Source organism: Magnolia sinica, chromosome 7 (genome assembly GCF_029962835.1).
Source record: "Magnolia sinica isolate HGM2019 chromosome 7, MsV1, whole genome shotgun sequence".
NCBI lineage: Eukaryota > Viridiplantae > Streptophyta > Magnoliopsida > Magnoliales > Magnoliaceae > Magnolia > Magnolia sinica.
In genome coordinates, this window is record NC_080579.1 from 95,019,687 (window position 1) to 95,046,807 (window position 27,121).

Sequence of the window (27,121 nt, forward strand, 5' to 3'; positions counted from 1 at the left end):
CCGTTCGGTTTTGCAGATGATGTTAGAACTCAAACTCGAGATGACACAAATCTAAAACTCAAGTTGGCCACACAATAGAGGATTTAACGTCCACCATGGAAACATCTGCCGACCTAAATGCAGGGCGTTTCTAATCCCTCTCTGAGGGGGTTTGCAATCAACGGTGAAAAAGCTTGGATTACACCTAAAATCATTTCAATAGTTGCAGTTGTAACATGTGTGTCACTATACACTATCATTCTATTGGGTACATGGCCCACTAATAATGACCAGCACCGTCCAAACATTGTCCGTGTAAATCAACAATTAAAAATCAGTGGCTAGTCACTCAAACATGATCTTGTACTTGTGGCCCATTCAAGACTTGGAATTTTATCATTTTCAAGCAAAGCATATATATACAGCTGACTTATCAAAATCATTGTATTAAAAATTACATATCTCACTAATTAAAGATATTAAAGTTGAATTAATAATTAAATTCAAATCCCTGTAAATATGCTACCAATAGGTACCTTTGGATTAAAGTTGATTTACACTCCAGGTGCCAAACACACTGGGAGGATTGCTAAACCAAGGGGTTTCTAATCCAAGGGATTCTGAATCCAGGGGGTTGCAAATCCATGCTCCCGATTGGGCATTCTAATGAATGGTAAAAGTGGTGTATAAACATCACGGTGACGTCACGAAGGTTTCAGTGGTAATCATTTAACTACCACGTTTTCCTCTCGTGTGGCTTACTTGAGTTTTGGATTTCCATCATTTTTAAGTCCATGTCATAATATGATTTGCCAAAATGGATGAACATGATAGATTTCCTGCAAACATTAGAGTGGCCCACCTAACTTTTGATCGAATGGAGGGCCCGGATAGACGGATTTTTTTATCACACATCCCGTGTACGCTCGCACACTCACACCACGACGGTGTTGTGGACCCATGACCTTGTGTTGAAACTCTTGTGAAAGCACAACATACACGTAAAAGATCTGAGCCATTCATCAGATTATACGGTAAGCATGCATTTAGGTTGGTGTACTGCTAGAGTACAAGTGTGTAGAATGTGGATCGTTGGCATATTTTTCTAGCCATCCGTTTGTTACATACAGGGATCCACTTCCTCATGGGTGGGCCATTATAATTTCCTGACCAGAGTATGTTTATAGTGCACTCATTTGATGAATGGCTAGATCTAGCATTTGCATGTGCATTTGATAGTTCATCTCACATGTTCCTCAGGCTGAGTTTTCTCCGCCTCAAATGTGTGGTAGAATTTGATTGGATGTGAAGCCGGTGCTAGAGATAGGTAGGGTAATTTTTTACTATAGACACGTCCTTCCATCCACTTTTTTTTTTGGACTCGAATAAAACCTATTTTATCAATCCAGACCTCTATTCGTATAGACGAACCAATAAAGGCGAAAATACTCCTACTTTTTCGATTGCTTTTACTTGAAAACCAATAGTATTTTTGTCCAAAACCCTCTTTCCGTACCTGAAAAATCTACTTTTGTAACATAAGTTTTCGACCGTTCACAAAAAAAAACACATAAAAAATAAGCGTATATGGTGCTAATTTTTTCAGATAAGTATATACTTTAAGGACCTAAATTTTTAACCATAGTTAACCGTCCAATCAAATCCTAATACATTAAAAGGTGAGCCGACACTTTCGTATATGCTTTATTTGGTCACTTCTGGTTTCAATTCTAACTAGTGAGGTTGAATCATATCATTAATAAGCCAGACTCAAGTCACATTTTATTGATATTCGTCTTTATTGTGCCCACATATAATTGGCCCATGGATTGAATATGGATAGAGATGGTAACAATAAATATCATAAAATCCTGATATCTTTACACTTCAATTTGTGGCCTACAAGCAAACAATTAATGAGAAAAAGTACAATAATAAACATTAGTCAAATATTTAATAAAAGCTAAGAGGAACTTCTGGCAATATTGGGTACCACCACATGGTGGTGGTGGATATGGTATTTTTTATTTTTGTAGACTTTGTAAAAAAACAAAAAGAAAAAGAAAAAGAAAACCTAGTTTATATTGAGAACTTACATTAGAGCACTTTCTTTTACATTTATTTAAGTCAACTCAAGTGGGTCCTACTTTGAAGTTGATGTGAAATCCACCGAAGATTAGGTGAGTCATCCTATAATGGGTCACACTAATCCTCCAAAATATATCCCTTAGTGTGGCCAAGGGGAATCATGAATTGGCCTAATTTTTGAGCTCCAAGTATAAATTTTAGTGTGACATCCAATGATTGCACTGGATTTCATATAATCACCATGGTAGGCTCTGTAAAATCAAGTATGGATGTCTCTCTCCCAACAATCTCCTTTGGTGTGGCCTACCTTAGATCACAGGACAACCTGATTTTTTATATATATACCTTAGGCCTAATATGAGATTATACATCTAATGGTTGGAATGAGTGTCACATACACATAACAGTAGGCCTCATAAAAAACAAGGCTGGCATTCCAAAATTTCCCTCTTTATTTAATATATCCACCAAAATGAGGGGCACTTGCCTTGATTTTCTATGTGGCCCATTGGGATGTGCAAGTGACTTCCGGTTTGGCCATTAGATGTATAATCTCATGATGCTATGTACAAGACAAAAAAATTATGTTTGGCCTATGATTTAGGTGAGTCATATCAAAGGAAAATAGTTAAAAGAGAGATACTCACCCTTGGATTTTTTTTTATAGGATCAACCTAATAATTATGTGGCGCCCACTCCAACCATTAGATCGTGAATCAAAATTTAGGCCTAGAGCTTAAAAAACAGACACATCCATGATTCAGTTAGGCCACAACAAATGAAACAATTTAGAGGGCGAGCATTGCCCGATACACTATTTCCAATCATGTAGTCTATATAAATCATGGATGGAACTAACAAAGGGTGACGTGCTTAGTCTAACAAAAGGTGACACGTCTAGTGATTGAGATGGATTTCACATAAACACTACGATGGGATCCATTCAAACTGCGAACCCCTTTAACAAACGGTGATGCACTTGATGATCAGGACAGATTTCACATAAACATCGTAGTGGTGCCCGCTCGACCTATAAACCCCTTTACTCACACAATTAACCCAAGACACAAAAGCACTCTAATGATAATTACTTAGATTAATGAGTCAACTGATTAAAAACCTTTTTGAAAACAGTAACAACCGTAAATTCTATATTAACTAGGTACAATTTTGTAATTTTTCATTTTTTTGTCATTACAAGTTCTTTAAAATTTTCTCACCATGACAAGTAATTTCATACTCAAATCATTAACTCCATCGAAATTTTTAAGTAGTGTGACATACTATAAATAGAACATTATCTAAACTTCAAAATCACTTAGCTGTCCCAACCTTTGATTAATAAGCATTTGACATGTTGAATTTCAGCCATTAACAATTTTCATTTTAAACATCCATTATTTATCCACCAATAAGTTAGTTATGATATCTAGACCATCTAATTTTCATTCAAATAGCTATTAATATCAACCCCGACAATTTATACTATCTAGTTTGAGCTCATTTTGTACTTCATGTATAATTTTTTAGTGCATAAATAAAATCCGGCACATGTAAGGATAAGTTAATTTTGAAGTCTTTCATAGACGGAGTAAAGTGGACCGTAGTGTTGGCCAATCGCTACGACATTTGGCCGACTAAATTAGTATTGATCATGACATACATGTGAAACATAATTCAATTGTTTTGTTTCCTTTCTTAATTGTTTACTTGCTGGTATCCAATTGAAGGGTCAGGATTTAATTTCCCAACCCTGATGGTTTGATGAATGAATTATTTAGAGTGAGGCCCACCATATCAAAGGTTTCAAAAACTAAATCATACACCCACTTGTACTTAAAAAAGACTTCAATGTAATACATCACTACTAGTAAAAGAATGAAGAAATTAAGTGCCAGGGCCTTAAAAGTCAGAAATGCATGACCAAACATGAATAAACATATATTCTAATAAAATATTAGTATTATTTTGATTTGGCAATCCAAACACGACCTTAAAGAAAATAAGTCCATGACAATTGAAAACATGTTAATATAGTTATTCCAACCCACAAACAAATTTCTTGCGAAATCATCATTTCTCCAATTCACACAAATTGCATTTTTCTGAAATTGAAAACAACGATTAAAATCGCAACCCCACATCCCATCCACCACTCATGGAGGGAGGACTTTGCGCAATTTCACACAAAAAGAGAAAAACAAGATACAACACGTACTACTACTTAAAGCTAAATAATAATAATCTTTTTCGTGATGACTCCTCTCATATATATATAATATCTAATCCGTACAGAAGGTGGGCCACACCATTATAATCATATGGAATTAAAATCAACCTGATCCATTCATTTGAAAGGCCACACCAGTACAATTAGCCATACAATCGGTTGTCTATTGATTTTAATGTTGCATCCCACTTATTAAGAGAACGGGCTGATTTTCATACAATGTGATCATCATGGTGGGCCATATTTTAAATGGATTGGATAAGGAAAAATAGGCCTATTATAACTAAATTGTAGCTGTTGTACCTAATTATTTCTCAACAAAAATCACAAGAAATAAATTATCCAATGAGAGAAACTCACTTGATGGTCTTGAATTACAAAAGCTACATGCTACACCATATTAAAGGCGACAAAAGAACGTATCATATATGGACCATACAAAAGACTAAATAAATAATATTTAAAAGTACATCTCTTTCTTTAAAAAGATGTAAGCGAGAGATAAAGAGCCTTACATGATGGTATTACATGATAGCTTATGACACCATTGAAGGGACCAACCCAAAAAGAAAGGAGCTATTTTGAGTGGTCCCCTTATTTCATATGGAGACTCCTATATTAGTTCACCACCATTTTATCTCATCATAGTGGCATTCATGTAAGGTTATCCAGACCACTTAAATTGTGGAGAAATTTGTGGGTGGAGCTTGTTTCTAAAAGCACAATAACCAAGCTATCCAAACCAAACTATTGATGGCCATCAAATGGATGGTTATAAGTAAACTAGTGAGGGTCCAATTCAAAGATAAAATCAGATGGTTATAGTAATCTTCTCCATGTAATTATTGGTTTTTGATTAATCTACAGTTTGGATTGTGATTCAAACGGTTTGGATTGCTGAAAAACAACTATATGCAGCCTGATGAATGCCACCCTTTTTTAAATGGTGGTAAACTATTATAGTAATCTAATCCTTTATTCTAAAGCACTGTAGATCTCTCTTAATATTTAAATATTAGCATTCTTATTTCTTTATTGAATTTTTAAAAAATATTTCCTTCCTTTGATTTAATTTTTTATGGAATTGTTTAGTGTATACTTAGCATTCCTCTCCCAAAGATCCTTCATCAGATGGGTGGATACCTCTGATGGTTTGCCACCATTTTAAAATCGATGACTCATCAATTATGGTCCAAACGTTGAGCTTGATTGTTTAGTGTATACCCAAAAGTCAAACTAGGTGGGTTACACTAGCCATCTGATTTTGACTGATGAGTTTGGACCATTCGCTAATTTACTTCTAGCCGTCCATTTAATAGTCAACAGTTTGTGGTTTTAGATTATTTGGGTGGTTTAGATGGTATTGCATGTGTCTGAGAAGGGGCGTTAACTGTTTCAAAAGCGGTGGTGAACTATCGCTGAAGTCTTGACTGATGAAATATGCTTTGATAACGGAATCTGATTCGGGGAACGTGGAGATCGGCCCTCGTTCTGTTCGCTCGCACTGGTCAGCGAAAGCCGGATGCTGATTGGGTACTACCCCACTTGTCCACAGCCTCTGAAGGGAACCGTGATTAATGGGTTTTATCCACCCCGTCCATTCATTTTTCCATATTATTTTAGGTATTAGAACAAAAAATTAGGCACATTTAAGGATGAAGTGGACTACACTGGGGATTAAACAACAACCGTTGAAAACTTATTTGGGGCCACAATTTTTGATGACGCTTAAAGTTTATATTTCCATTCATCTAGGTCTATTTGACCTTATGAGCAGGTTGGTTGGCAAATAAACATCAGGGTGGGTCCTTGGAAGGTTTCAAGGGTGGATGTCATAATCACGTCTAATTGAGCCTTTGATCTTGCTTATTTTTGGGCCTATACGCTAAAATGATTTGGAAAATTCATGGACAGTGTGGATAAAACACATACATCAAGGAGGCCCTCAGAGCTTCGAAATGGGACAGGCAGAGTAGCAACAGCCACGTCTTATCAGGCGACGGACGTAGATTGCGTGCATCTTTGGGTTTCACTGAGCCAAAACTCAGTGAGGCCAGCTGCAATGTCCGTGTGGCATCTATGTGGCATCTATTCTGTCCATCAATTCCTCCGATCATGTTAGTTGACGATTTAAAAAATGGAAAAAATTCAAAACTCAGGTGGGCCACACCAGGAGAAAAGGTATAAATTTTGCTTTCCCCTCATCACGTGTGGGAATCATCTTACGAAGATGTAAGTGCCATTTAAACATTACACTTACCTCAATAACGGTTAATGGCGAGCGTTATTTCCTCACCATTTCTTACGTGGACATAGTTTTAAATCTACTTCATTTTTGGGCCAGTGGACAGAGTGTGCTACTTGCTGCAACCTGGAACCATGAACCCACCTTGGTGTATGCATTGAATATCCACACCGTCCATCTATTTTGTAAAATCAGAACTGCTTGTTGAGTTTTCCGTACTTAGTAAACATTGTTGGGCCCATTATAAATGCATGTGGTTTATCCATGCCGTTCATTTATTTTTTTTAGTTTATTTTTAGGTTGAATATAAAATTAAAGTATATCCAAAGCTTCAGTGGACCACACTATAGGAAATAGTGGGAATAATGATTTCTACAGTTGAAACTTTATTAGGGCTTACATTGATGTTTATTTGGAATCCAACTTCTTTATAAGACTGCTTAAATATGAATGAAGGGAAAACATAAATATAAGCTTGAGCCAAAACTTATGTGAACTCAAGAAATTTTTAATGGAAGACTCTGAATTCACATTTTTCTGTGGTGTGATCTACTTGAACATGGTATATTCTACATTTTTGGATTCAAAGTCTAAAATTATCTAGTAAAATTGATGGACGGTGTGGATAAAATACATAAATCGTGGTGGACCAGATAGATAACTCAGTACACTTAGCATGGAGATATCACACGTGAGTACGAGCTCTCTCAAAGCCAATTATTCATTGCCACTTGTCAAAGTTAATGGAATAAGGGAAAACCTTCATCGGAAGAGCGTGACCATACATTAGCATGCATGCAAACACGACCCACAAACTGCTCAAAAAGTGGGGCCTACGTCCACATAATTACAATCCGTTCAAACAGTAGAACCCGCATCCGTATCACAAACTGTTCAGAGAGGGGGGCCCACATCCAAATCACAAGAAGCTATGACTTTGAGATTCGGACGCTCCAAAACCATCCATCTCTAGAGAACTGGATAATGTACATGTAGGAAGTGAAAGCGAAATCACATAAGAAAAGGAGGATACGGAGGAAGGTGAAATGCTTAGATTGACTCACTCTAACTCGTCTCGGACACAAGCGACTCGTTCAAATCCGTACTGGTCGGTACTGGTCGATGTTCTGTGAGGCCCACCATGATCTATGTGTTTTATCTGCATTATCCTTTTCTTTTCTATTTTTCAGCTCATTTTAAGGCATATGCCAAAAAATGAGGTATATCCAAAGCTAAGTGGACCACACCATAGGAAAAATAATTGGTGGTTGAATGCCTACCATTGAAAACGTGTTGGAAGCCACAGAAATTTTGGATTAGGCTGATATTTGTGTTTCCATTAGATCAGGTCTGTGTGATCTTCTGAGCAAGTTGGATGGAAAATAAACATCATGGTGGGACCTAGGGAGGTAATTTCAACTGTGAGAGTCTTTATACCGGCGGCTTGCTGTGGTGTGGTCACTTGAGCTTTAGATCTGCTGGATATAACACATACGTCATGGTGGGCTCAGAGAATTTTTGGAGCACTGACCGGTAACCAGCTTGGTATTAGAGGGGTCACTACGTAATCCAAGTCAAGTCCACTCCATCATGCTGCAGAACTGACCCGGTATCTACTTGACTCAGGTCATACCTCTTAAGTCCGCTGTATAAGATTTTTCAAAGCATGGGCTAAAATTTGTTGGTCAAAACGAAGGATGGTATTCAGCATGTATATGTGGCCCACATTCTCGAAAAATAAGATTGTCACGTGTAGGGATATACTTTATTTGTGACAGTCAAAAGTACTATTTAGCTTTGTTTTTACTATAAGTTCTTATTTGAGTATAACTTTTGATCTTTTACGGATTTCATGATAAGTATGAAAATGGCTTAGAAAATTTAGAGGAATGATACAAATTGGACACTTACTATTTTTAGCCGTAGTCTATAAATAATAAGTTTACTATTTATCGAAGTCACCTTTTTAAGGTGTTCGAGTTAGAGTTTATTTTAGGTTTGAGTTCCTTATTTAAAGAGTTATAATTTCATTTTTATTTTTATTTTATCAATCAAGTTATTTTAAATTTATTAGAAATTATTCATGCTTTTATCTCTCGTGGTTTTGAGAAAGCTCTCTGAAGAGTTCAGATAGAGCTTTGTGGATTTGTAGTTATTTCCTGCGGAATACGGTAATTGACCTCATCACGTCCCTCCTTGCGCCTCAGTGTGCTAGAGAATGACAAAATGGTATGCGTGGATGGTGACCAGTTTGTATCCAAGAAAAATGGAAAGTGGATTGTTAATGTGCATGTATGTCACATGTATGGTGGATAAGCACCCATAGCCGAATGTTTCTTCTGTTAGCAGGGAAGCGGATCAGGTGAGACATTAGCCCCACCCAAGATGGTGCGGCTCTTAACGTGGGGCCCACCTTGATATATGTATTATGTATTCGGGTCGTCCATACAAATTTCTAGGCCATTACATGGTATTATCACAAAAATGAAGTAGATCTAATTATCAGGTGGACCATACATGGGAAACGATGGTGATTGACTATTAATGGGTCATAAAAGTTTTGGATTAAGTTTGTATTTGTTTTTTCCCCTTCATTTAGACGCATGTGACCTCAAGAACAAATTGGATAATAAGTAAACATGATTGGAAACATTAAGGCATTCAATCACCATTGATTGCATATTCCAAATGATGATTGGATCTACTTCGTTTTTTATATAATGCCATAAAATAATTTGTATAAATAGATGGATAGCATGGATACATAATATATATATCAAGGTCAGGCCCACGTTAAGGGTTGCATCGTCTCATCGTCTTCGGTGAAGTTGAACGTTGATTTACAGCTAAAGGCTTTATGGGAGATCCTACATTAGGATGCTAGGTGGGGTATATTGTGATGTTTGTGAGAAATCCATCTTATTCATCCATTTTGAGAGCTAATGTTAGAAAATGTAATAAAATATGAGTCGGTTCCAAAATTCAAGTGAGCTACAAGAGAGGAAACAGGGGAAATCTAGCTACCACTGTTAAAATATTCATATGACCACAAAAGTTTCTTATCATGTTATTAGTGTTTTCGCTTCATTCAAGTGAGAATTACCTTATAAACAATTTAGATGGCATATACACATCAATGTCGAGCTTAAAAAGATCTCAACAGTAACCAATTCTTTCTTAATTTTTTCTCTTATTTAGTTGCTTGAGTTTTGAATCTACTTGATTTTTTTTTGGTCTAATTTTTAAAATAACCTAACAAAAAGACAAGCGGGTCGGCTTTTCATGAACATCATCGTCCCCAACACGTGGTTTCTTACGTGGCTGGTTTTGATAGGGCCTAACACTGCTGTCAGATCATGGCATCCGCTGAGAATGGAGCGGAGTGGTATTACCCGATAAAGCTAACGTGGCAGTGTATCATTAGCGGAGACGTCTTCGGCAGGTGAAGGATGATTGCCCGACTGGCAATATCTGTCCGCCAATGATATGTTGCCACCTTAGGTAACACATGATCTAATCAAGTCTCCAGCATTTAGAAAATTTCCCCAATCCTTATCTTCTCATGTGTCCAAAGGGAACTCAGATCTGTGGATCGCAGTGCATGAATTTTAAGGCATGAGCTCAAAGTTTAAGTAGAACCAAATATTAAGTGGACCATAACATATAAAAAAAGGAGTGGTGATTAAATACTCAACATTAAAAACTTCCAAAGGCTATGAAAGTTTTGGATTAAAATGAATTTTTAATGGTAGATATTCAATTACAACTGCTTCCTCTGGTTTGGTCCACTTGAGATTTGGATCTGCTTTATTTTTGCCCTTATGTTCTGAAATGATTTTAATAATAATAATAATAATAAAACAAATGCAACAAAGTGAGCCCCACAGTTATCTGAGTTCGTCACTCTGATGCAGCACAATTCATCTCAGATGTAAGCCCATCCATCGTTCTATGCCCACCTCTGATTGATGGCTACAGAGAGTCTTATTTGGATTGCTATGGCTGCCCGCTCGCAACCATCAGATAATGGGCTTGAATATGGGTTGTGGCACCGTCAAAGAACCATAGCAGACACAAGGATGGCATTTTAGGTAATCAGATGTACGGTCATGATTCATTAATGCCTAAACACATGCCAAAGATCCAGACCATTCACCAGATAGGGATACCGTTAACAAGATCAGGGCACCGGCCTGATCAGCCGACCATTTTTTTATTTTTTTTGTGGGCCAATAAAATGTTTATAATCTATCATAGTTGATGAATGGCCTAGATTGGACACGTGGGTCCATATGCTGCATCCCCTGTATCTGACACATGTTTTGCCTCCCACATGAGATGTAGCCATGCTAAAATACATTCCGAGACATTATGTTATGTTCATTGATCTAAACCGTTCAGGAGCCTCAGATGTGTGTACCCAGCAAGGAAACACTTCATTTGAAATATTTTAACAATTTGATATTTGTTGCTATTCAATCAAACCATTAATGTAAATTTATTTTTTTCCTTATGAATGTGAACCGTCTCCTTGATGATTATCTCGTGGACCACCTTCCTCGTTCTTTAAATCTTGATTTTTTATTTTTTGTTTTTTATTATTTTTTTTACGACAGCCATCTTCATCCACGTATCTCATCAACCGTTTGGATCACTGAATAAGGCTAAGATCTAACGTATATAACCACACGCGCCTAGTTTTAATGTTAGGTGGCACACATATAAGATACCTTGTGGTGAGCTTGGATCTTGACTTAGAGAAGCATTGCATAAATTCAATGTGGTTGCAAAATCCTAGCGGTTGATTTGTCAGGGCCGATGGTGACCGTACATTAGCCTAGAAAACAAGGGGGTTGGTTCATTGAATGGTCCACAAGTGAAAAGTGACTGTTAAAGGATGACTATCTGCATTCTTAGAGGGACTACCTAAAGAACGAACCAGATCTCTCAAACATGTGGCTTTTATTTTACACGTGCAGATGCTCAATTGCAAATACCATACCTTGGTGGTTGTAACTTACAACCCCCGGGCAATCGTGGCGATCAAGGGGCCCACCTCAGCTTACCCACCAAAGAAAATACCAGTAGCAACAAATAGTGGTTGATCTACCCACTTCCTGACTCTGCCGACAATGTTCGCATTGAAAATGAGTGTTGCTAACAATAGAAACAGGAATGCTTGTAAACAAGGCACGCGTGTTTAAGATCTGGGCCGTCTATTAAGAGGGCCCACTAGATAGACAAATAGAGAGGCTCCATAGGGTCATCTTGTTGTATGAGTGAAATCCACTCCATTCATCATGTGGCTCCCTCTACATTACGCCTTGACTTATAAAATTAGCCCAACCCGTAACTCAGGTGGGCCACACCACATGGAAACATGGGAGGAATCTCAACCATAGATTTGTGTGTGGGTCAACCAAGGTGTGTATATTCCATCCAACCCGCTAATCAGCTACGAATCACCGTTCAGAACATATACAAAAATAAAAAATAAAAAATGACCCGATCCAAACTCAGTCGGGTAACAACATGTGAAGTTATACTTCGCAGGCATGATTTTTACATTGTGGAATGGTTGGATGGCATGAAAACATCACGGTGGCCTACGAGGAATTCAACGGCAGGCATCTTATGCTCACCGTTTTCAGTGATGTGGCCCACTTGAGTTTGGAATCTGCCTGAAAATTGGGCTCATGTCCTTAAAATGAAATGGTGCAGCTGATGTATGGAATGGATCTCACACAAGTATCGCGCAAGACCACACATATTTTTGTTGCTAGCTTTCCGACCACTTGTCGGAAATTCGCATCCAATATCATCCGTACTCTAAGTGGTCCACCGAATTCAATGGTAAAATATCACGAGTTGCTTGGATGTCAATGCACCTACTGAGATTCGCTCTTCTTAATTACGTGTAAATACATATCTTTGTGGGGACACGAAATGAATGGTGATTGGAAGTAATGGCGACTAGAGGTCAACGGAATCGTGCCCACCAACTTCTATTTAAGGAGCTTGTTTTCCGTTCATCTCGACTCACGACAAACAGCATGAGTTGCTGGGTGGGGCTCACATGAATAAATATCTATATGATCAGAACCGTCCATTTTGTCGGACCTATACTTAATTGACTGTGTTCCAGAGATCAGTATGAGCGTTTGTCACTTTCCATTGATTTATAGCATTCAAATGGACGGTCAAAAAAAGTTCCAACAGTTCTAGTGGCAAGAATTAATATCCTAGAACCACCTTCTTTTGGTGCAACTTCCGGACAATGGCCTGTCCACAGCGGTTTGTACGAGATCGTACCCATGATTCAATGACCGTACAAGTCGACACACCATGATCGTCCATGAACCAAAAATCCCTAAATTGGAAGATCCCAGCCGTAGATTTGGCATTTTACTGGTTGAATGGGATTCATAGCCGAGTTTTTTCTCATCTCAACCGTTGCTTTATTGGCCACCTCCTGAAAGGTTTAGGATTTTTTTTTCTCATCATGGGGATTTTTAGTGCATGATTAATGACGGTGGGCCCATACTAACTACCAGCTGAGATGGTTGAAGGATGAGATCACCTACTCTTACAAGCCTAACTGAGAGTTTGGGCGTGGGTATTAGATGGGATTAGATGGGATAGAGTTGCATTTGTTCGGTGCAACTCCATTCAATGTTCGAAGAGAATGGGAAAGGTTTGGATCAGGCGGGATGGAATTGCATCTTACTCTCATGGAATTGCATTTGGTCCCACTAAGGATTTTAGTGAATTTTGAAATCCACTGCACATGTGGGCTCTACATTGATGTATGTGTTTATCCATGTCATCTATTCGTATATATTGTTTACAAGTGACATTGTAGTTATATGTGTATAAGTGAACGACATCCCTTGTGAATTTGGTTCATTGGTTATATTTCCATGGTCCACCAAATATAATTTTGCTTAATTTAGTGTTTTACCCGTAGCAAAAATTACATCCCAAACATGAGATTGAATGACTTCCACATCATGACATTTCTAGACATGTAATCATGATGCAATAATAATGTTAATCCCATCTAACACAATTCAATACCATTCAATTCCATGGACCCAACTCAACGCATTATACAATCTCCCTTCTCATTATTCATGCATAGTGAGTCATTATCTCTATCATCTACAACGTGAGTGGCTCTGGTCATTATTTCTCATATGTAACTATTTTCTCAGGAGGGATGAATTTTGAGGTTTAAAAAAACATTGAAAATATTTTTTAATATAAAAGCGATATTTAAATAATTAAATGTTTTTGCTTGGTTAATAATAATATTTTTTGGATTTTACTAGCTCAGTCTCATAAATAATGAAAATTGAAATTAATTTTTTTAATTATTAATATTACAGGTGCATGCATGGATAAAAGAAAGAAAAAAAAAACACTTTAAATTTATAAGGAGAGATATTTAATAAATTGAGAGAAAAACTAATTTATTAATTAAAAAGTTTGAATAAGGTCATTTTACAAAAAAATTTCGAAAAAGTTATGAATCCTAGATCATAGTTTCATGAATTTTCCAAGATAGTAAAGGTTATTTTTTTATTAATAAATTAATTAAAAATAATAAGTTACTATCTAAACTGGTTCAAAGTCTTTCTCATTACTTGAACAAGAGATAGCTTTCAAACAATACATAATACATAAAAAATAGATAATTGGTTTTGAAATTATGGCTATCAATGGCCGCTAAACTCTAGGATTAAACTTTCTAGCCCTCTCTCTTCCAATCCTAGCCATTTATGTGATTGTTTTTTTATTTTGGCCAACATCACTTATACAAGTACTCCTCACTTGCACAGCTACTTGTGGCATTTAACTTTATTCTTTATGCGTAGTTCACACCTTATCTCATTGTGTGTAATTATACCTCACACCTCTATCTCTCTCTCCATCTTGCAAACTGCTATTTACACCACATTATTGAAAATTTATGTTCTAATAAGCCAACATGCGGCAAGGTTTTAACCATTTCTCGAGAGGGACCTACAATGGATGATCTGTGGTTCAAAAACCACAATGATCGAAGGACCGTGACCATCTGATCAAGGCCAAAGAAATGGACAATAACATGGAGGGATAAGGTCAGTTGATCAACTGGCATTGGGATGGGTTTGGGTTGACCCTCAAGACCCCAAGTTTAGGCCAACTGATTAATTGGGCCAAGCTTGGGCTAGTATTTGCCTAAAGTAGCTGATGATTTTGCACTATTGGGCTTTGCTATTGGATGGTGGGCTATTCCCAGCCCAGCCCATTTGCCACCCTACCCCAAATGGACGGTTGTGATAGTTTGAGTATTTTTATTTTTTAGATAGGGAAATTCTACCAAATGTCTACCTAGATGATGAACAGTTTGGATCAAATCCACTCGTGCGAAGTATCTATTTCTATCATTTACCAAATGATCAGATGATCTCCCACGCATGATAGAGTTTTGTGCTTCAGTTTGTATCAGAGGTCATATTTCTACGATCCAGACCGTCTCTACGGTGGGACTCACATTGGGATAGAGGAATGGTCAATGATCAAAAGGTTAAGATATTTCTATGTGCGAGTTTTTTTTTTTCCTTATATGCAATTGATAACTTTCAAATTGTAGCGTGGGTAGGGAATCCAACCGATCCAATATGTTGGCCCCATGAAAAAATCAGCTCCATCCACTAAGTGGACCACATCATATATAAACATAATGTCTAGCTACTACACCTAATGAGTTATTGCTCACCCAGCAGAGAACTTCCAATTTATTGCGTGCGGAGACATCCACCCCTTCCAATAGGTTGGCCCACCTTTTGGAAAAGTCAATCATATCAATTCATTAGGTGAACTATCTTGGGCAAAAATCAGCCCCATGAAAGATGTACGTTATCCACTTGGTGGGCACCAACTTATGGTTCCAACGGGTGGACATGAGACCTTCTCAAGGTCTACAAGCCACCTTGAGAAATATGTATGACATCTTAGCCGATCCAAATATGACTTATCATGGACTATTACAAGTCTGGTCCACTTAATGAGTTATCGTCCCCCCAGTAGAGAACTTTCAACTTATCACGTGCCGTAACATCCACACCTTATAACTAGTGGGCCCTATTGTGTGGATCACCTTGTAGAAAAGTGTTGTTAGATGTCTTCAATTTGATTGAAATATGGTATGTCAATGTCATCGATATATCACTTGAACATCAATCGATAACATCGACAAAGAACATCATTCAATGACATCGACAAATATGTATGATTTTATCGAGAAAATCTTGATTTATTATAATTGCTTGTTGGATTGTTTTTGGGTGCTACTCAATACCATCAAGGAAGACTTCATCCCATTAAAGAGCCTTTGATGGTTGTCGATCCTATCGACGGAAGTGCATGATTTTATAGAATTGCGGGAATTGTTTCTAATATCGGGTGTGACACTATGTATGGGTGTAATTATGGGATTAAGGTAATCCTAAGCTAAATTATAGAGGGCTAAATGTTTTTGGGGACTTAGGAAGGTGAAAATAGAGCTAGGCATCGAGTCGAGTTGAACCGATTTAGGGTTGACCCGACTTGATCCAGTTTTGAAATAGGCTCGACCCAAACTCAACTTGACTTGTTACCGAGTCTAGCATGCCTGAACCGATCTGAGTCCAGGTCTAGTCAATCTAGACCGAGTCCGACCAGGTCAAAAGTACCGAGTTGGTTCGAGCTGGCACCGATTCAGAGAGAGAGAGAGAGAGAGAGAGAGAGAGAGAGAGAGGTGATGATGGTAGGTGGTTGCTGAGTTTGGAAGAGGGAGGGAGTGGAGGGGAGAGAGCGAGAAGGGTGGTGATGGTGGTGGGTAGTTGCCGGGCTTGGAAGAGGAGGAGGATGAAGGAGGGACGGAGAGTTTGGGATCGGGTCGAGGTCGGGGTCGTGGTCGGGTGGTGATGGTGGTGGGTGGTTGTCGGGCTTGGAAGAGGAGGAGGATGAAGGAGGGAGGAAGAGTTTGGGATCGGGTCGGGGTCGGGTGCGACGTATATGGTTAAAGATACTTAAAAACTAGGATTTTTTATTTTATATATACCTGAATACGAGTTGAGTCGGTTTCGGATCCAGTCGAGTCTGACTGGATCGAGTTTCGGGTCGAGTTATTGGGTAACTCGAACTCGACTCAGTTTGAGTTTGGATTGACTTACCCATTCGGTTCAGTTCGAGTCGGGTCTAAATAAGTCAGATGAGTCAAGTCATCCTGTGCTCAACTCTAAGTGAAAATGAAAGTTTTCGAGCATTATAAGTGATTCCATCTCTTATACTTTTGCTTTCATAGTGATTTGTTGTCGCTTTGTGTCGTAGTAAACCACAACTTGGGTAAGGTGCGGAAAGAGACTTATAACTTAAGTTCATGATATTTTCCTACGGGCATTCGCATGCTCTAAGTGCTCGACTTACAAGCCCAAGTTGAAGGATCCTAAAAATGATTGCGACTTAACGTTCGCAATGGATGCCAACCCCAATAAAACGGACGTCTTTCTACAGTTTCGGGTTTAGCAAACCACAAGTGAGTGGTCTATATCTTATTCAGGTAATCGGGGCAATTCTGAAATACGTTTAGCTATGAGATTTCTCCTATATGATGATTAATACTTAAATTAACTAGGTTCATGACACCACCTATTCGCGATTAGTGGAAACAGGCATTTAATATCAAGCTCCTTAAATTCGCTAATTCTAGGATGATTAAGAAATTTTGTCAGGCCAATACGATCTTCTAGCAGTACTACTCCTGGAGGTACTCTGGTTTAGCATGAAATTTTATGGGAGATTACATAATTTCTCATCATGGAAGCATTATGTGGTCAAATATAGATTATTTAAGAATTTTATTGAAATTCATTTGTTTTTTCAAAAAGTTAAATTGAGTGAAAAAAATTTACCTTTGATGTGACGCTCTAACGATAGATTCAGCGACAAAAACATTTTCCATAATCTAAGGATTTGTGACGAAAGGAAAAGTATTTTTGAAAACTTCTCTTTAGCAATTTGCCTCTCACTTATGTCACATTTTTTCTCTTCCTTACATTTTTCAACCTCAAGGCGTAATCCAAACGGGTCATAAATGAAAGTTCTTTTCCATCTAAATTTGTCATTTAAAATGTTATAATAGTGGCAAGCTCTTTACACTAATGACAAACTTGTTTTCTTTATTCAACTTTAAAAAAAGAAAAGATGATACTTTTTTTTTTTTTTACATAGTCACACAAACTTATAACTCTAATACTGAAACACAAAATATCTACCATTGAGCTATGTATCAAGATCCTTTGCATCTACTATTGCACCATGCATCAAGACCCGAGATAGTACTCTTTAGTTGATGAATGAAAAGTAAAGGCAAACATTAGACTCCAATATCAATTGCATGAACAGATGTTAAAATTGCTAATTGATTGCATTTCTTAATTTGTATTATGTTTAAACAGTCCTTAGACAGGCTTTAAATTGGCCGTTTAAGCCATTTACAGGATTTCGAAAAAAAGAAAATAAATAAATCTGTCCTTGGTTTCAAAATTTTGGCTATCCAACGGATGAATAGACCATTTGCTGTCTAAATGTGTGGGCCCGGGCTCTGATCCAACCTCATACACACATGACAAATAGATCTGCCTTTGGTTTCAAAATTTTAGCTATCCAACAGATAAATAGAACTAAATGTGTGGGCCATGTGATACACGGATCCAATGTTATACACACATGCCAATTTGGCAAACATGGGTGTGAGGCTAAGGGGTCGTTTGGCACTGTGGTTTCGAGGGGGTTTCAAATCCCTTAGTCGTTTGGCAGCGTGAAGTAACCAGGGTTTCAAATCCATGGGAAAAGCTTATATTACACCTAGAATCATTTCAATAGTTGCAGTTATAACATGTGTGTCACTAACTATCATTCTATTGGACACATGGCCCACTAATGATAATCAACACCGTCCAAAAATTAATATGTAAATCATCAGCACCATCCAAACATTGTCCAGCACATCCAAACATTATTCATGTAAATCAATCTTATGCTTGTGGTCCATCCAAGACTTGGAATTCATCATTTCTAGGCAAAGCATATATTTTAGTGGGCGTATCACAACCATTGTCTCAAAAATTACATATCTTACTAATTAAAGATATTAAAGTTGATTTAATAATTAAATTCAAACCCCAATAAATATATCAAGCATAACTACTTTTGGATTAAAGTTGATTCACAATCCAGGGTGCCAAACACACGGGCAGGATTTCAAATCCTGGGTGCTCCCAAAGAACATCAACTTGTTGGAAACGGATTGGCTACTCCCCCTGCCACCGGGCCCTTGGATGATGGTCGGTGCTCCGTGGGCCCAACCATGATGTATGTGTTTCATCCATTTTTATAGACCATTTTAGTGCTTGATCCCAAAAATGAGAGGGATATAAATCTTAGGTGGATCACACCACAGGAAAACAATAGTGATTGGATATCCACCATTAAAATCCTCCCAAGGCCCACTACTGTTTATTTGACATCCAATATGTTGATTAGGTCATACAGACCTAGATGAAGGGAAAAAACAAAGATCAGATTGATCCAAAACTTCTATGGGCCCCAATAATCGTCTACGTTTCCTGTAATATGGTCCACTTAAGATTGGGATATACCTCATTTAGTCTCGTACCATAGAATGATCTAAAAAAATAGTTGGACGGCATGGATGAAACACATACATCATGGTGGGGCCCACAGAGCACCGACCATCAGCCACTGGCTGGTGGCAGGGGGAGTAGCCAATCCGTTTCGCAACTGGTTGTGGAGGATGCTAACCGTACTAGCTGCCTTGCACTTCTAAATACACTGGCCTCACACGTGGAGGTGATGAGCATGTGCGAGGCTGGAGGCTCACCAGGGATCCTCATGTCTAAAAAAATGTGGCCGATCAGATTATCAGGTGGGCCACACATGTAAAAAAAAGTGGTCTGTTGGTCAGTTTCTCTTAACATTCATTTGTTTGTAATGTGTGGCCTACCTGATGATTCCATCAATCTAATTTTATCATACGTGGCATTCACCAAGTGGGAAGCCTGATGAACGGCTCCGATCTTGCACATGCATTCGTGGATGACACGTGTAAGGCGAGTGCAGTTGGTATTCCCCTTTCCACTGTACATAATATTGCGAAAATCAAGGGTCATATTTAATAGTTGTATCCACGCTCTCTAACGGTCGTATTTTTGAATTCTTGAACTCGAAGCCCTAAACCCAAAAACCTCTCTCCCAAATCCTCAAACATAAAAAAGAAAAACAAAAGCACTCTAGTTGCATAAAAAAAATCCAGAATCTGTCAAAGAAGAAGAATCTCAAAATAGATCTTAGAAAAGGAAAGCTCCACCATTTTTCGTGCGATCTTATGGCGATTTGTGACCGTGAAGCGATGGAAGAAGAACTGGATTTGAGAGGAGAAGGGGATTTTGTTGTTGTCATAGATTCGGAGACCGACGAATATGATTCCGATGATTCGGAGGACGACCCGTCTTACGACGTGCTGGAAGAGACCCGTTCAGGCCGTTCTAAACTCTCAGAAAAGAAACCGAAGTCCCGGTGAGTTCTTGGCTTTTCAGATCCTTTCTTTGAAATGGTTTTTGGTTTTCAATTGAAGGATTTTTATTTTATTTTATTATTTTTTTTAATTTTAGTTATTGCATTGATTTGGGTTTTCTGTTAAGTGCGGTTAGGGTTTCGAAAGACGTTCTTGAAGAGACCCGTTCCAGCCTTTCGAAGCTCTCATTGAAGAAATCCAAGTCCTGGTAAGATCTCCGCTCTTCAGCTTTTCTCTTTGAAATGGGTTTCTTCAATTGAAGGATTTGTTTGTAGTCATTACATTGATTTGGGTTTTCTTTTAAATGGGAGTAGGGTTTCAAAAGAGGTCGATTTGGGGGATGAGGAGGCGACCGAGTCTTTTGATGTGAAAGTTCCGGAACTCAACGAGAAGGATGAGAAATGTTTCGAGATAGTTGAGGAGATTATTCGAGGTTAGTTGGATTATTATTATTATTATTTTAAAATTTTTTATTTTAAGATTAAAAAAAAAATCAAATGAATTTGTTTCTCCTATTCTTGATATTGACTAAAACTGAAATGTAGTATTCCAATACCAGAAGCAGAGAAGAGGGTGTATGTATTAAACTAGTACCTGCAAGTGTCAGTTTTCGAATCCATAACAATGTTACTTAGATTGAGAAGAAACTACACAATGGAGAAAGCAGAAATGAAGCTTGATGATCGGCAAGAAATCTTACTTTATTTATCCATGCCGAAGCATTTTGTGAAATTAAAGAAACCCAACATTTAAAATCATTCTCTCAGATGCTTGAGAGTGGTATTTCTGGAATACGCTTACAAATTTGACTAGAGGCAGAACATGGAACAGCTGACGTTTTGTGTTTTGATGTTTTGAGAAATTTCAAAATTTGGGTGTTTGATGTAACATTTGATTAATGGGAGGGGGGAATTTTGAGTTTATCGATTACATATTTGAAACTCTTCGTCTAGAAAATTGGCAAAGTTTAAAATCTCTTGTTTATGAGGTTTGCTAGTGCCCCATGCATTCTTCTCCACATGATGAAAACGTGCCAACACGGTATGTGTGTGAGATGTTGCTCTTTTCATAAGGTGGGCCTATCTGGATCAAAAACTCAGGCCAGTCCACTCATTTGGGGGGACACGAGTGTAAGTTGGACATGAGCACTTTGCAAGTTGTTTCAAACTATCCATTGTTCTTGCACAGGAGTGGCCATACAGAGTCAATTCACCTGAAATTTTGGTGCTTCTTTGTTTTCATGGTGATACTACCATATGCATGGATCAGATGTCCCACGTGTGTGGGGTACAAGCAAACTTACTTCCATGGAGACATGTACTGATACGATTTCACACACTTCGACAAAAACAGCTGGGCAGTTGGGAAAACTGAAAATGGACCAATGCAAGATTTATCTGAGGAAGTTCGGTTTGAGATTAACCGGCAAGAAGGAAGTTCTTATGGAGCGTATTACAGAGCATTTAGAGTATGTATTATTTTCCTTTTGACATTAACTAGTTGTTTCTAAAATTAGTAATTGTCCAACATGTAATCTACACAACCAAACTAAGTGCATGATGATCCCTACTAACCAAAAATGGCAATAACTCATTGATCTAGTCTGTGGAATGAGATGGGTCACATTCCATGAATCCCATCAGTTCAATTCAAACAGTAAAAAAGGTTATAGACAATGATCTGTGCAACATCCAAGAGGTGAACCATTATCAGTCGGACAGGCTTGATTGTTTCATTTCTTTGTTCTTCGTTCTTTTTTTTTTTTTTGTTTGGGAGTATCAATCAGGTTTGATTGTCATGAATGATGGCCATTGAATAAGTTTGATTATGGAACAATGACCCATCAATCCAACAGTCAAGACTATGGGGTCGCATCACATGGACAGTAAAGATAATCAAAATAATGAATTTCATTCTACATTAGTAAACATGTGTCATAGCCCTTTCCACATGGACAGCACCTATCATCCAAGAGGTGACTCATCATCATTCGGACAGTCAGGCTTGAATGTTCATGATGGCCATTGAATAAGTTTGGTTATTGAACAATGACCCATCTATGCAACAGTCCGTATTGATGGGGTGGCATTGCATGGACAGTAGAGAATCAAAATAAAGAATTTTATTCCACAGTAAAAATGGGTTGTAGCCCCTTTCACGTAGACAGTTACTATCATCCAAGAGGCGACTCATCATCAATCTGATACTCAGGCTTGAATGGTCATGATGGCCATTGAAGAAGTTTGATTATTGAACACTGACCCATTGATTGAAAATTCCAGATAGATGGTGTGGAGCATTGCATTGATGGTATCTATCAAAATAAAGAATTTTATTGTCCAGTTAATAAACATGGGTTGTAGTCCTTTTCACATATAAAATATTATTTTCTGCATGATTCACCTTACATTCCTCAAATAACATGTCTCAGGGTCATAGATGGGGGTGGTGAGAAGAAGTACCCCATATCTAGCTTTGTCCTAAATTGCAAAGGTATGAATTCTAAATTGAAAAACTGATCATGAAAATAGTATTCGAGTCGATTTTGTGAAAATGTCGATCCACTAATAAGAGTTTGTTGTTCTTTCTCATGTATTTTTATTGATGGATGAATGAGGTTACAATGTTATATGCAGGTGATGCATGTACTGGAGATGTGGTGATGTTTGAACAAAACGTTTACGAATTGTAACCTTCTTTCTGATTCCATCTTTAAAAGCCATAGCCGGATGGTTTTCAACCAGAACTGATGTTATGCACTGCATACTTGGTTTTTCAGTTAGTACCAGTGGGTCCCAATAGACCATTGGTCTGTTGGGTGCCACCATTGGCTGATTGACCATGCCCCAAAATCTTCTAAAAATGGATGCCGAGTTTGCCGGGACCCTTCAGCTTTTGTTCTATGCAAATTGATGGCTAGTAAGAGATGCAGCTACAGCTGGTATTCAACTGAAAAAGGCTCATGATTAGCGGTCAGGATCTTCTGATGTGGGAGGTTTTCAGGGCATTCTCCATCCACTAGGCCTACAATGCTATAGATCACTGACTCATGAGTCCCTCTAATACAAATGCAAACTGGAAACTTGAATATACTGTCCATGCCCTTGGCTCAAAGATAGTACAGTTCCCCACAGTAGCTGCCCCTTGTTATTTTCTTATTCTGTTTATCTGTTTCTCCTTTTATTGTGTTGCATTTTCTCAGGTATAGCATAGTATCTAGGAGTGCTACAGGCCCGCCGTGTGGGACCAGGATCGTAGCCGGTCGTATTGTGAAAGAGAGCTATGGTGCTGCCAAGCAGCAGCATACATTTACTGTGAGCTTCCTTTTAACCGCCCTCTTAAAAATGGGAAGAGCTGTACTGGTTTTTAACATAGTTTAACAACTGAAAAATCGACTGGACTCAATGTCCATTCAGGTTGGGTCGACTCAAGACTCAACTGGACACGATGGTTGATAACTACAAACTAAAATAGCAGGAATTGTAAGAAATATTTAAATTAGTTATTTTTGGTATAGGAATGGTGCATAATAGCTTGTTGGTTGAGTACTGCATCTCTAAAAAGTTTGCCAGTATGAATCCTGCCCATGTTAATTTTACTTTTTAATTAAAAGAGGCCTGACAGGGTGAGTTACTCAGTCCAAGTCAGAGCAAGTCATGTTGAGTGGACCCAGTTAGTGAGTCGACTCAATGAGTCTCAATATGACTTTCCAAGTCACTCTCATATTCGAGTTTCCAAGTGATTCAGATAAAAAACTCGCAGAGTTGACTTGGCCAAATTTCGAGTCAAGTCAGCAAGTTTTAGAATTATGGTTTTTAACTTGGGGGCTGTTTGGTGGACGTCTAAAATTATGAGTTTATGTCATCTTTTACTTAATCATCATTATGCATTGGAGATTATATTTGTGTTTGTTAAAGATTCAAAATAACCATGATAACCAACAATCAGGATCTCCAATACATAATTATGATTAACTAAAATGAGATGTACTCATTTTTGAGGCATCTACCAAATAGGCCCTAAATAGATTCATTGAAACACGATAACACTAACAAGAGGAATACAATCTAGAAATATAAAAAATGAAATTTCTTTTTAAATTCAAGTCATCAAGAATGTTATTTTTGTTAGAGAGTATTTTCATGCTCGCAATTGGAAAGAAGAATTAGGGTTGTGTGGAAAACCATAGCGTTGATACCATGTTGTAGAGAGGGATTTTGTGAAAATGGCATGTTAAGGAGAGAATGGCCTACCTTAGCTCTTTTATTAATAATTGAATATACAAAAGATATGATGTATAAGAAGGAAGCATCGATATACATTAGAAGATACTCTTTCTGACAATTTTATCTTATCAATGGGCCTATTTCAAGATTGCAATTACCGGAAGTAAGGAACGATGCCATTTCCAGACATCCATCTTCAAGTGCAAAACATAAATGTTCCCACACAAGTTGGGGCACATGTGTGCAAGACCTAGGTCATTCCTCCTTAGCTGAAAAAATCTGGCTAGTCCATTCATGATCCAAAATCACACTTGTACAAAGCATTGGAAGGTTAGAAACATGACAATCAGTGGTCTACATACGTACATGTGTCACCCACACCCAGATCCATAGCTCAACTGGCAGACAGTGGAGATACCTAGTTTCAACACTTGAGGTCTTGGTATCGATCCCTAGCGGGGGTGGCTAACATGGAGTGTGTGTACTGACATGGGTGTGTACTAACAAGCTAACCCAAAAAAAAAAAAAAACGTATGTGTCACCTACCAGATGAGTGCACTGGCCTCCTTTTTTTTTTTTTTGGGGTAGGGCACAAATTCATTTATGGAGCTGTCTGATGAGCATCCCCAATCTTTCACATATGAGCCATGTCAGCAAATATGGCGTGTTAGGGTTCTGTTTCCTGAAATAGCATCTCATTGAATCTTATTTGACAAAATTTCCCCTAAAATGCTACACTTTCCATTAATATGATTAGATTGAAGTGCTCTGGAGCAAAGGAGAGAAACCACTGCCTCCTCTTCATCCCCTCCTCATTAAGGGAAGAAACCTTTACAGGCTCAAGACAATGCGGCAGGTTAGTTTTGCAAAATCAGCTTTTTCTTGGGTTTTACTGTCTATGTGATTAGTGCAACCATTTATATTGTGATTCCTTATTCCTTTTGTCAATTCTAGAGATGGGCTGATGAAGAGGAAAGGAGGAAGGTTTTGGTTGAGAAGCATTCAAGAGGCTCTCATGCTAGATGTTCTAGAGAAACAAGAATACAACATAAGGAAATGAGGAAGATGCTTGGTGGCAGCATAAGGTAGGTGAACTTTGCTTTCCTACGATATTATTACTTTCTTTGATAATCATCAAACCATTGCACCTTGAACGAGATGAGATGCATCCGTGGGCAAGCACAAATGCATACATGCGATAAGTTTTCAAGCATTGGATATTAATTTTCTATTTAGGGTACTAATGTTAGCGATAGTCTATTACATTTATGGTTGTTGTCTTGAAGCAGACTTTAATGAGAAAAAATGCTCCAAGCTTTATTTTGAAGTACCTATTGTGTGGTCCAATCGCTGATCTCAAAACATACCAGTGGTCCAATGGTCCAAAATAACAGTTAGATATTGGATGGTAGGCCTCATTTTACGGGGATAGGGATCTGTGGGCTACTATAAATGATCAGCAAGAAACCATATCAACGGTCCATACAACAATTATATATTGGATGGATACAATCATACAATCTGGAAAATGTTTTGGGTCCACTCTGGGCTAGTCCCATTGCAGTATAGGTTGAAGAAATATGGGTCCCACACCCCACTGGTGGTAGATCAGGACACATAATTCCTCCTTTTTAAATTGTCCATTGTTTTTTGCTGTGTGGCCCCACACCTGATGAGTTGAATGCAGAGTTGGGCCCGCCTCTCATGCATGAGTTTGAGCGTCCTGCTAAACTTAGCAGAATTCCCCTCATGTCCTGTTCATGGAATCCCAACCTAGTTTAACTGATATTTAACTGTAGTTAATGCACGCTTGAGCAGCCGGTGATTAACTGATCTTTTCATGAATCTCCACTTTATGATTCTTTGCAAGTCTATAACTGCCATCTTGATGATTATCTCAGGATAAAGGAAAAGGAGAACATCAGCACCCACGAACGAAGAAATCATCAGCAACAAAACCCAATTCAACAGAAGGAGATTCGACAACCAAACCCAATTCAACAACAACAACATCCAAACATATGGACTGGAAGTCATGAACAACAAATCCCAATTCACAGCAATGGGATTCGACAGCCAATCCCAATTCAACAACAACAATCTCATCCAAACATATGGACTGGAAATCATGAACAACAAAACCGAATTCATCGCAACGAGAATCAACAGCCAAACATTCAACAACATCCAAACAAATGGACTCACAGTTCTGAACCACAAAAACCAGTTCACAGCAACGAGAATCGACAGACAAACATTCAACAACAGCATCCAAACATATGGAAGGGTAGCTATGGTTCTGCTAATCGGAGTGATCAAAACCCGTTAGTGGGCGGGAATTGCGTTAATACCATGTGGGGCCTTCGGGCAAGCTCGACACAACGGCAGCTGTGCCCTTTCTACCCACGGGGAAGGTGTTGGTATGGAGATGCCTGCAAGTACCTGCATGAGTAAAGACAGGAGAGAGCAGTCGGCATTTTTGTGGCAGGGGTATTTTGGTCATTTTACTTATCCGGCAGTTTTGTTGGTTTGGGGAGATGGCTTGCATGGCATTGGGGGCATTTTTGTCATTTCATGGCTTGGTAAATTTTCTTGGCAGTTTTGCTATGTTTGGGATGGTTTGAAATTTTAGAAGATGGGATGGTTTGAAATTTTAGAAGATTTTCAGCCTAAGCTGAGAAGATGTGATTAATCATATTTGAAATATGTACGTATTTTGTCTATCATTT

The 27,121-nt window shown here is 38.2% G+C and overlaps 1 protein-coding gene across 1 annotated transcript; it reads left to right on the forward strand.

The window, feature by feature from the left end:
• The first annotated feature begins 19,611 nt into the window (after nt 1-19,611).
• On the forward strand, nt 19,612-26,846 carry LOC131250725 (zinc finger CCCH domain-containing protein 62-like). Its single transcript, XM_058251005.1, has 10 exons — nt 19,612-20,168; nt 20,294-20,374; nt 20,481-20,599; nt 21,520-21,634; nt 22,598-22,659; nt 22,803-22,854; nt 23,369-23,480; nt 25,150-25,248; nt 25,347-25,477; nt 26,294-26,846. The coding sequence occupies exons 1-10, from the start codon at nt 19,978-19,980 to the stop codon at nt 26,844-26,846; spliced, it is 1,515 nt and encodes a 504-aa protein (XP_058106988.1). The 5' UTR covers nt 19,612-19,977.
• The last annotated feature ends 275 nt before the right edge of the window (nt 26,847-27,121 follow it).